Below are 12,772 nucleotides of genomic sequence, written 5' to 3'. Positions count from 1 at the left end.
TCCACAGGGACCACATCTGGAGAATACGTAGGATGAGACAGCGCAGCAATTTCACTTTTAGTGCAATAGTCATGTGTGACTCCTGTGCCGTGGGACATATTTGGTGGCAACACGATGCATTCCAAGATGCTGTGTCAGGATTTCATGACATGATCCAACTGAAATGTTACATTCTTCTGCAGTCTCTTGGACAGTCAGTTTTTGATTGGCATGCACAATTTCATTGATGTTCCTGATATGAGTATCATCAGTAGACGTCGAAAGGCATCCTGAACGATGGTCATCTTTAACTTCTGTAAGGCCATTTTTAAACCCTATGAACCATTCGTAAAAATGAGTACGGCTGAAGCACTCATCACCATAGGCTTCCTGCATTATTTGGTGTGTCACTGTAAAGATTTTCTTCAGCTTCATGCAAAATTTAACACAGGCATACTCCTCTAAACCTGTCATCTCGAAATTCGCAAACTGTGCGACACAACATTCTACTCAATATAGCACTGAAAATTAACTAACAGACAAACAACAATGAAACTTTCAGTAGCTACACATTAAGCACAGCATGGGCAAGGATACCAACCAAATTTTGCTCCAACACACCATTAGCACAAAATTACTAATGTTCCGGAATTTTTTTGAACAGACCTCGTAAGCCGATTTTCTATCGCTCACATAATTATTTCGATGTTTGTCATTTCAACATTTGTACGATGACTGAAAGGAGGGACTGTAGTTCAATCTTGCTCCGTGAATTAATTTTGCAAAAAGGAATTTAGTATTATGGCCTTCTCTCTGTCACACTCTGTTTCAATGTCATTATGATCACAGAGTATTTGAACAGATGGGTTTGAGCCATTTACCCATTTAACTTAAACCAAAACTTCTTAGGATTTTCCATCAGCCTGGTATATAGCATTTTACTCGTAAATTTACTGAATGATTAACACATAGCTCTACGTACATTGTTCTGGTGTAACGTCATGCCGGCATGAAGATCGAGAACGATACAGCAGATAGGGCTGTCAGACGACGTCAGCCAACAGCACGCTGACTAGGAAGTCACCACGAAAGGAGCCTCTACACGAAGAGAATAAAAGTGACACACTGCCTAGCCTTGGTGCACTACAAGAGCCACACTAGAAGAGCCGCAGTGATATTAACGATAGCAGTGACTTATGAACTAGTGTGATTATCTTGCATGGAAGTTGTACACATCAAAGTGTATTGATTATTTGCATGTCGCCAATTGCTTGCAACCCATCATGTAGAAATGAAAGTTAATTATTGTCAATTCAATTACTGTAATTAACTCCATTAACATGATTTGCTTGTATATTGTCTAGCTATCTGAAAAAAAAACAAGCTTCCTAGGCACCCTATAAGAGATGAGTGGGCATGACCCCACATATGTGATGAGTTATACGAACAACCCCGCACCTCGTGGCCATGGAATTTTCTGTTTTGTTTTTCTCACACCTTAATTCTCTCTTGTCTTTTCTTTGAAAGGCGTTCACTTGTTTTAACAGTCTCTTTTGCTAATCACTGTTTTCAGATGGGCATTGCAGAAATTTTCTTTGCTTTTTTACTTATTTCCTTACTTGCGTTGTCTGTTTCTTGCATTTGTCTCTTTTAACATGCCCACCCCACCTATCCCACCCCCCTGCTCAGGCACCATAGCTGCAAGTGTTAGATGCAACACAGCTAACACAGATGTTCCAGTTCCAGACGCAGCAAATCACTACCATGCTCGACAAAGTCACAATGTTCGACGCTGCCCGATGGAACAAGCACCAGCTACAGCAACACCTACAGCTAAACCGCCATTTCGCCAGTTTCGTGACCAAGAAGAGGAATGGCTCGAGTGGTTGCAATGGTTCAAAGCACACATACTCACTCACAATGTACCAGGTACTGTGAAAAGCCATTATTTCTTATCTACAGTAGGAAGTGCAGAGTTCTGCCTCATCAACGAACTTTTCCTTAATGCCACTCCGAGTGAACTTTCTTATGAACAGCTTGTGGATTCGCTAACTAACTATTAGGACCAACAAGTGAATGTGGTAGCAGCTAGGTGTCAATTCTTTAACTGCAAAAAAAAAACGGTCAGAACAAACTTATCACAAGTGGGTAACAGATTTGCAGGGTATAGCAAGGAAATGCACATTCCAATGCATTTGTGGAGCTTTATATTCTGATGTTATGTTGCGTTATGTGATCGTGTACAATGTACCTAATGTCAAACTCGGAGAACAGATTTTGGAACAATATGATCCATCATTTCAGCACGTAGTGCAAATACTAGATCAGTATGATTCAGGTGCCCTGTCAGCCAATAAATTTGAGCAGCCAGCTATTTGTCAGGTTGAGTCACTTGTTTGCGATCAGCCCAGTCCACAACAGCGGCTTGTGCTCACCACGCTGAGTAAACAACACTTCAAGCCACGTAAGCAGTTCACTCAACAGGTGGCTACACAGGCGAACATAATTAAGTCTTGCCCTCGGTGTTATTCATGGCACAAATGCCACAACTGCCCCTCCCAACCAGCTCAGTGTTACACTTGTGGTAGGAAAGGACATGTACAATCTGTAAGTTTGCAACGAAACAAACATAGGAATTCTGCCCACTCACAAAAATCTAATCACAAGGCCCACATAATCAATGCACTGTATTCAAAGCCTGCTGCAGGCATTAGCAAAATTAGCAAGCAAACAGTTTCTTCAGTGCTACACCAGTCCAACAAACTCTTTGTACATTTGCATATTAGTGGAATAAGTGTGAATTTTCGGTTGGACACAGGTGCCTCTGTTACATTGTTGAATCATCACATATATGAACTCCCCACGCCTGTCTAAAACTAGCACGCAACTGACGGCTTATAATGGACAAGACATTCCCGTTCTCAAAAAATGTACATTGCCTGCATACAAGAACAGTAACTTTTACGGTGCTACAATCACATGACTGAGAGAATATATTTGGTCCTGATTATTTGATTTTTTTGCTTTAACATTCAGGACAATGTGTTGTCCGTGTCTGCATTCCATGCACAAGACAGTATAGACTTGCTAAAAGAATTACCGAAGCTCTTTTCTGAAGGTTTTGGCATGGCTAACAATTTTATTGCACATATTACTATGAAAGACAATGCTGAGCCAAAATTTTGCCAGTCCAGAACTGTTCCCATTGCGTAATGGGACAAAGTCACTGCTGAACTTAAAGAATTGCAAGATAGTGGAGTTATTGTGCCCATACAAGCTAGTCAGTGGGCAAGTTCACTGGTTTTGCTCCCCAAACCTTCAGGTCGCATTCCCCTCTGTGTTGACTAAGTCTACAATCAACCCACAAACTGTGATTGATACTTATCCATTGCCAGACCAGAGGAACTCACAGACAGATTAGGCACTGGATGCTACTTTTCAAAAATTGATTTGCGTGACACGTGTCTTCCAATACCGCTCAACGAAGAATCTCAAAAAGTCTGTGTCGTAAATACTCATTCGGGTTTGTTTAAATATTTGCATTTGCCTTTTGGCAGTGCTTCCACCCACCATTTTGCAATGGAGCAGCGGAGTGCACAAGTGCCAAACTGTTCAAACTATCTGGACGATATTGTAGTAGCAGGTCGTACATTTGAAGAACATCTTGCAAACTTGCGTGCTTTATTTCATGTGTTATCTGATGCAGGATTAAAGTGTAGACTGGACAAGTGTGATTTTTTTTAAACCGGAGTTGCAGTATCTTGGTCATGTTATGAACAGTCAAGGTATACATCCTATTCAGTCGCATTTGTTAGCCTTGAAACGTCACAGAACTGCAATCAGTTTTAGGGAAAATGAACTATTATATTCGGTTCATTCTGAATGCTGTGCACATCGCGCCTCCATTGCATTGCTTGCGTCAAAAGAATGTCCCTTTTGTTTGGACTGATGAGTGCTAAGTAGCTTTTCAAAAACTTAAAGACGCATTGCTCAGTGATCGATGCTTAGTTCACTTTGATCCTGACCAACCAGTTGTGTTGCAACTTGACGCTTCCTCTTATGGAATCGGTGCAGTGCTGTTGCACAGAATTGGTGATAAAGACAGGCCTATTGCTTTCGCATCAAAAGTGTTGTCCAAAGTTCAGTGCAACTATTCACAAATTGAGAAAGAGGCTTTCGGTATTGTGTATGGTGTCACCAAATTCCACCACTATTAGTATGGCAGAAAATTCTACTTAGTACCGGATCACAAGTCTTTGCAGTCCTTGTTTCATCTGACGAAACCAGTTCCTGTACTAACTGCCCAAAAATTGCAAAGATGGGCTTTGTTGTTGTCGCAATACCAGTACGAGATTGTGTATCGTACAGCAGCTCAACATGGTAATGCGGCTGCACTTTCACGTCTTCCGATTGGTCCTGATACAGACTTTGATGCTTCTGCTGCATCTTGTCGTCACATCAATTCTTAGGATTCTGAATTGCTTCAATCTTTTCTGCTGTACTATAGGAAAACTGCACAGGCCACAGAAGCTGATTCAGATTTGAACATTTTGCTCACATACATTCACACATCTTGGCCTCATTCTTTGCGTGGCATAAAGAACTCTGTAGTGCGCCGATACTTTGCATGTTGGCACAGCCTTGCTGTACAGAAAGGTGTGATTGTTGTTCAAAATGACAGTGGCCAGTCACATGTGTCAATCCCTAAAGCTTTGCAAAAAGAAGTGTTGCAGTTACTTCACCAAGTACACTGGGGATTTGTTCGTACAAAACAGTTAGCATATCAACACTGTACTTGGCAAGGTATGGATACCCAAACAGAACAGATGACGTCACAGTGTCATGCATGTGCAGAAAATCAGTCCGCTCCGCCACAAAAATTCTCTGCTTGGGCTAAGTCACAGGCACCATGGCAACGTGTGCACATAGACTTTGTAGGACCTTTATGGAACACTCGTTGGTTGATTGTGGCTGACTCATATAGCAAGTTTCCTTTTGCTGTGCCAATGAACTCAACAATGTCACACAGCAAAATTCAGGTGTTGCCCACTACTTTTTGCCTCGAAGGTTTACCTGAAGTCATAGAGTCGGACAATGGCCCTCAGTTCACATCAAATGAATCTGAAACATTCTGTGAATGCAATGGCATACAGTAACTAACTAGTGCATCATTCCATTCACAGTCAAACGGCAAAGCAGAATGTTTTGTCAGAACCTTCAAGCAGCGGATGGCCAAACTTCGCTCCGCACACACCAGGGATAAGCATTGCAACTGTTTCTCGCCTCCTATCATTCGCACCTATGGAACGGACTACTGCCGGCAGAACTGTTTCACAGCCGCCACCATCAGACACTGCTCCACCCTCCTCAGCATCCGGATCCGAAGGAAGGCCGCATATATCACTTCGTGCTGCATGATATTGCCTTTTACAGGGTTTTTAGCAGCAGCAGATGGTGGGCGTGAGGCGAGATCAGCTGTCGACTTGTCACTTGCATGTATCGTATTTCACGTCCAGATGGCTTGCAGAGCCGACATCAAAATCGACTTCGCCTCTGTCACGTGCATGATGATCTTTTGCTGTCCCTTTCCCCAGATTCACAGACCCCAAGGACAGCGCAACTAAGCAGCTGCTAGAGGGTGTCTTCATGACACTATGGAACGACCCCATGGAGACAGCGCCGTAGCCTCTTCTGCCTCCTACCGTCCTAACGATGAAGCTGGACCCGCCCACGCCGCAGCAGTCGCGACTTTGTCCATCTGGTTCACGGCATCAGGAGGTAGACCCATACCCTTCTGGTCTTTTCCGGGGCCTGTTTCCACCAGAGCAGGGGCCGGATGGTGGGCTACGACCAGAGGCTTGACGTCGTCCCCTGCAGACACAGCTTCCGGTGCGCCAACACTCCTGCCTCCCTTGCCGTTGGCGTGCTTCCTACACAATGTCAAACCGTCTCTTTGGCGGGGGAGGAGGGGGGGGGGGAGGGGAGGTAGGAATATTCTGATGTTCCGGCATAAGGACAAGTGCACAGCATGAAGATCAAGAACAATACGGCAAAAGGGGCTGTGAGATGACATCAGCAAATAACAAGATGACTGGGACGTCACCACAACAGGTGTGACATCTACACAAAGAGAATAAAAGCAGCGCACCGCCTAGCCTCAATGCACTAGAAGAGCCACAGCAATATTAATGATAGCAGTGACTTATGAACTTGTGTGATTAGCTTGCATGGAAATTGTATATATCAAAGGACACTAATTATTGCTTGCAACCTATCGTGTAGAAACGAAAGTTAAGTACTCTCAATTCAATTACTGTAATAAATTCCATTAATATGATTTGCTTGTATGTTGTCCAGCTATCTAAGGAAACAGCTTCCTAGGCACCCTATAAGAGGCAAGTGGGCAGATCCCCACATACTATGATTTTGCTTTCATTCAGTTTTTATTTCTCTATGAGATTATGGCTATGTTTAAATCTGATGTGAAGCTATCTTTACTATCGGAGTGGTTTCCTTACACAGTTGTTGAACCATGGTAGGTCTTTTCCATTCCTCAAATCTTTGCTCAGCATATATGTGTTTGAGATGTATTGAAAAAAACTCTAAAACGTTTTTCTGTTTACACTGAACAGATTAGTGGAGTTAATACTTGTTACTTTTACAGTGTAAAGTCCCCAATGGGTTACTGGAAAATTTCCATGAAAAAATTTGAAGCCTTACTGTGCTGTTGTCAGAGAGAAAGAAATGGTTATTGATAAGTGATTATTTTAATTTAAATTTCTGAAACGGATCTGATGGGAAAAGTGGTCAAGGTTCTACAATCCACTTACAAGTGAACATCAGTCATAAATTTCCCTATCACAGTAGCTCATGACAGCAATAATGTATTAAAACAATACGTCGAAGTTATGCATGCATATCCTGTAGTAAATCAACTGTCTGTTCATGACGCACAACAAAAACAGTTTACGACATGTTCTATGAGACAGCAATCGATGCATGTGGAGGCAGTGTTTGGCAATAATGTGGATGTGATAGGGAGATCAACTGCAGATTCCCCTGTCACATTCATTGTAAGTGTGAGTGGTATTTAAGCTGAAGAAGCTTTCTTTATTCAAAACACTAATGTGGATTAATTTTAATATGAAAATAAAAATAAATATATGATCAATTAAATATATTTTCAGAAAATATCTGAAATATAGTGTTTAAAGGCCTAAATCAGAATTCCAAATTTTAAAATTTTTCGTTTGGGGGAAGGAGGGGCCCGGCTCCTATCCATATTTGACATGTGATTACTGACAGCCTCATCTCAAGGCTGGCAGCCATGAGTTAATCACATTATGTAGCATACCTACATGTACTGGTTGCAAGTACTCAAAAAAAATAATGATTTATTTTAAGAGAATGATTAAAAATTTTGATCTGAGTGAAGTTTGCAATTATCCAATATACGCTTACCATATGTTCGAGATTAGTACAGACAGGTCTCAATTTTTTAGTCCAAGGTTGCAAAAATGTCCAGGGTTTGAGCATCTTATGATTGACATGGATTTTTTTCTTTAATTTTAGAACTATATGTTCAATATTGCTTTTTTAAACATTATTTTGCAGCCACACCTCTCAGCTGACCCTTGAACAGGTGCTGACATCAATGGGAAGGTGCCATTTTGTAATCTGGAACAAGACTTTACAGGACCTGCAATTGCGTCGACACCTTTCTGAATAATGAAAGGGTTGACCGTGGAGTGGTGGTGGTGTGTTGGGGCTTATGGGCGCTCAACATCGAGGTCATCAGTGCCCTGACACACATTAAAAGGAACGAAAGTGGACAGACCTAAGAAAACTAAAGCACACACTCAAAGAAAGAAGGAAAAGAAGGAAAATGCTACATAAGAAAGTAAAACCTAAGGAAAGGGGAAACATAGCAACACGAATGTCACAGGAAATTGTTATTGGCTGGCCACTTACATAAAATATGGGCGACCTTGTCACACAGTGAGCAAATTAAAATCCTCTCCCTAAAATCTTTGTAAAAACATTTGACAGGGCACAGAACTTTAAAACTTTAACCACATTCGTCCGAGTGTTGCCTAAAAGAGATGGCAGGTCCGCTGGCAAGTCAGCCGTGACCCGCTGGTCAGAAAATAAAATGCAATCCAATAAAACGTGGCGCACAGTGACCTGGACGCCGCAAGCACCACAAATTGGAGGGTCCTCTCGCCGGAGCAGGAAGCCGTGCGTCATAGGGCTGTGGCCTATTCGAAGCCGAGTGAGGAGAACCTCATCCCGTCGATGGGGCTGAAAGGAAGTACACCACACACGCGTTGTGGGCTTGACTATACGGAGCTTATTGTCAGTCACTTCCAGCCACCCATCCTCCCACCGACGCATGACCCATGAGCTCAACAGCGAGGTGAGTGCGTGCAAGGGGATAGCACACTGAGATACTTGTGGGGCGAGACACGCCTCCTTGGCTGCGAGATCTGCCCTTTCATACCCAGCAATGACCGTGGAGAAGTCGTGACCTTTGTCAGACCGGGAAACAACAAGGAACTGTGGCAACAATGGAAGGACTGTCTGTGGCTGAGACTCATTGAACTTACGCTTGTGAGCAGACATAGTAGAAGATGAGGAAACCATTGTGAAAGTATCCCCCATGATTACCGGCGTCTCCGATGGCATGCTCCTTCCTTGTGGGGGCCCTCTCTGAGGGCACCCCCGCCTTAGGTGATTGTTCACACCTCAGGTCACACCTCCTGACAAACGGACGGAGGGAGCAATCGGCACTTTCGGAAGGTATCAGCTCGGGTAATCACCCCTCCCTGGGCCTGGCCATTACCAGGGGGTACGTACGTGTCCTACCTGTCTACCCGGGGCGAGGAATTACACGTTACCCCGTCACCGGCTACGCATGGAAATGCGTGGGTCGGCCTTCAGACACGCACAGGTAGGAAAGAAGAGAAAGTGAAACACAAAGGGAAAGGAAAGGAGAGAGGTCTCAAACGCCGCAGTGGAGAAAAGGGCAAAGAGAAGAGGTAAGGAAAGGAGAAGGACAAAGGAAGGACGAAGACTTGCAAGCAGAGAAAGCAAAGAATGAGTTACATTTTCGAGCGTCCGTCTCTGGACGTAGGCACAAAACAGACTCCCACAGGGGGAGAACGGGAAGGAAAGAGGCGGAGGTGTGTGGGGGGGGGGGAGGGGAGGGGGGGGGTCGAAGATAGGGGATGGGGAAGGATGCGGAAAGGGAAGGTATGCAACCCGGAAAGGAAGGAAGGCCACATTAGCTCGGGGTCCCGTGCTCGCTACGCACGTATCCACAAAAGAGTTGTGGACCCCCTGGGGGGGTTTAATCATGATGATTCAGTTCAATCACTTTATATTTTCAACGTCCACAGACAACAACTTCTGCAAGCTAACTTAGTCCTTAAACATTAGACTCATTTACACATATTCGACTATTATTGGTTTGATAACCAAATAATTTATGAACATCATACATGTGTCTTGCTATGTTCACAGCCAAGACATGAAGAAAGTTAAAAGTCTCCAGTCTCAAGCAAGTCCAATACATGAATTAACATAGAAATCTATATTCAATTGTTCATTAGTCTTTTTACAATCAACACAGACACTAAAGAGTACAGAATACTACATAAAATTTCCTTGTTCTTCTCGACCCATACACAGAAACTCTGTGGACCGTACAGCAGGTACTTGTCTGCCGCCATTCAGCCACCGGGTCCATCTCTTTCTCGTAACTGTTTTTAGACATGCACATACAAATAGGAGATGCGCAGTAGGGCATATCTGTTTCTCCCACACACCTCTAAAATATCAGGTGTTTGAAACGGTGGAAGGCCTAGTGGTACTAGAATTTACTTCGAAATGCTCGAAGCACTACATAACCAGCTGGCATAGCTGATGGCTCCCCACACCATGATGCCAGAAGTTCCACCGCTGTGCCTCTCCAAAACATTGGAAGAATGGGGCCTCTCCCACATCACTGCCACACTCGCCTACAATGGTCATTCAGGGTAGTGCAGAACTGCGATTCATCGCTGAACACAATGCAAGCCATTCACCAGTAGTACATGCTTCCCAATCATGGCACCACTACAAATGCAGCCATTTGTGCTGTGATTTAATGGCAGCCTACACTTTTGACAGTACTTCCCTAGTCTGATTGCTGACAGTACCTGACCTATGGTGTGGGATGACACAGAATACTTCAGGGAGTCCACTACTTGTTCACAACTGGCAGGAGCACATGTGGTGGTCAGACGAGGTCAACCAGCATCTTGATGGCGAGTATGCCTGTCCTCTTGTTCCCATGCAGTCCAACATCATGCCACTGTCACGTTCGAATGCCCCTCAAATCTGGATATTGCACAATTTGACCAGCTGGCCAAATGGAGATCCACAATGACAAAACTGTATCAGGTGCTGATTATGCCATCTCACATGCGTGCATGGCATCTCAGAGTCCTTCACAGTGATAATTCAACACATGATGCTGTTCATGCCCCTGATGTATCCTACCTCATGCCCCTGTTATACCCTATTAGGCCTGGTAACGACACTAAACGTGAACAACCTCTAGTGGCTGTTCTACCAGTCACAGACAATTGCAACTATAATCATTCACATACTCACTGACTGTGTGTACATGTACAAAGTTACAATGTCATCCGACCATGTCTTCACAGTGCCTGACATGGAACAGGTAATACCCATATACAAAATTTATTTTATCCATTGTAAAGATGACAAGAATTTCATTTGAAGCAACAATACCTGATGTGATGCCTTTCTTTCTCTGTCTTCTGGTGTGTCTGTCCACACTGAGCGATCTCCTGTATTTGGCGCAGCTCGTGCCCGAAATTGCCGTGGTCCCAGGCCAAACTGATTAGCTTTCTCAGGAGGAAGTTCAAGCATCCAGGTTTCACGTTTCAGTTTTTGGTCCTCTTCCTGCAACCAAAACTTTATTACATTCATGAAGAAACAAAGCCTGGTAATACTATTGCTAAAAATGTACAAACATAAGCAAAGCTAACAAATAATATTAATCAGAGTGAAGTATCTGTTCCTACAATTTTTGTCACCATGTCAGCCACTTGGAGTTGTATCATCTTCAAATAAACAAACTTAATGGATATATTTCTACTGAAAAAAATTTTAGAACTAATGGGAATGGCAGCTAGACCAGGGGGTCCCAACCTTTTCCTCTGACACTACAGTTTGAGAATTCTGGTTACATTGATGGAAAAGCTTGTTTATTCTGACAGTTAATAATATTTTAAAAACTGAGAAAATTTGTTTTATGCAGTGATTAGTTCAATTTTAAATCATGGCTAATAATACAGTAATCATGTCCGCCCCAATAGCTGAATGGTCAAACAGAGAGCTCAGTTTTGTTCGCATTGCAAAATAATTTGAAAATATAGTTGTATTACAGACAGTTGTACTTTGAGCATTGACCATTATCGTTCATAGCCTTTCGACAAGCAATTACACAAAAGTTTCATTTGTCTGGGACCAGAATAGCGGTTTGTATGGCCGTCCTAAGCGGACACACTGTGGCGCTTCTGTTTGGATTTTACAACTTTATATTCAGCCTCTGCATTACAGTGTTGTGTAAAATTGTGATTGTGGTGATGCAGAATTTTAGTTTCCTTGTTTTCGCGAGCTGTTAACTACTGACATGGCAACCATGTTTCTCAGGAAGCTTACCCTAAGATCTGGATTTGACAAAGCAACCTGTAATGTTCAGCCAAGTTCACTGGCATTTCATTACTGGACTGTTGATGTTATTGGCTTTACTTTGGACCAGACATACACTGCTTATTATGACTTGGAGTAATACTGCTTTTTTGTGAAACTGCTTTCCCCATTGGTGCTGGAACGGATTTTGCAAAAATTTGAAGGAAAAGTTGAAATCCACCATCACGATAATTTGCTGAGTAAAATTACCATTTCAAATGCTGATGTTTATTATAAACAAGCCAGAGTATTTAATTTGCCCCGAGGCAGAAAACTGCTACTTAAAAGACATATTATCTAAATACGGAGACATCAAGCAAATTCGTGATGAACGATGGTCAAGCCAACATAGATTGTGTGGTGTTTGTTCTGTCAATATGCATGTCAAACAAAACATTCCATCTCATATTTTGATTTGTGGCTACAAAATGCACGTTATTTACAATGGACAGACTTTGACTTGTCACATACGTAATGAAAGTGGGCATCTCCAGCAAAACTGTCCAAAAAAGGTGTTTGTATTGGAGAATAATTTACGACAGCATAAAATGTTAACACTGGCTGATCTTGTGACCGAAAATCAGTTGACGGGTGGTGAAGTTTCCAGCATTACGGGAAATGTGGATGACAGGCCACGAAATACTCTTGAAGCATTTCCACCTTTACTCAGGAAAGACACTGTAGACAATCTGGCTGGAAAAAGTAGTATAGCTGCTAACAAGAGACGACAAACTTGTGACGGCAGTAGCACATATGAAGATATCAACCCGTCGCTGAAAGCTGTAGGTGACATTCAGAAAACAGTACTGGAAACTACTGTTCCAGACACTATTGTCAGCAGAGATTCAAACTCTTAGTCAAGTATATCAGTAGACAAATTGAGTACGCCACCATCAACCGAACAGGTCAAAGTGACATCACAGTCCCATTCTGTAGTACTGGATGCACCAGTAGATGGCAATGCGCTGGTCTTGGTGATGCCACAACCTCACTTTGCTGTACTGCTATGTCAATCAATGCAGACAGATTC

At 42.9% G+C, this 12,772-nt stretch overlaps 1 protein-coding gene across 2 annotated transcripts in view; it reads right to left on the bottom strand.

Moving 5' to 3' along the window:
- The window catches only part of LOC126237298 (GPALPP motifs-containing protein 1), a 74,982-nt gene that overhangs the window by 44,393 nt on the left and 17,817 nt on the right, over nucleotides 1-12,772 (bottom strand). For both annotated transcript variants that reach the window (XM_049947256.1, XM_049947255.1), the window contains exon 3: nucleotides 10,777-10,950. In XM_049947256.1, the coding sequence (XP_049803213.1) occupies nucleotides 10,777-10,950 (174 nt within the window). The remainder of the gene's footprint in view (nucleotides 1-10,776; nucleotides 10,951-12,772) is intronic.

Source organism: Schistocerca nitens, chromosome 2 (genome assembly GCF_023898315.1).
Source record: "Schistocerca nitens isolate TAMUIC-IGC-003100 chromosome 2, iqSchNite1.1, whole genome shotgun sequence".
NCBI classification, from domain to species: domain Eukaryota; kingdom Metazoa; phylum Arthropoda; class Insecta; order Orthoptera; family Acrididae; genus Schistocerca; species Schistocerca nitens.
This window is presented reverse-complemented; position numbering and strand designations above follow the sequence as displayed.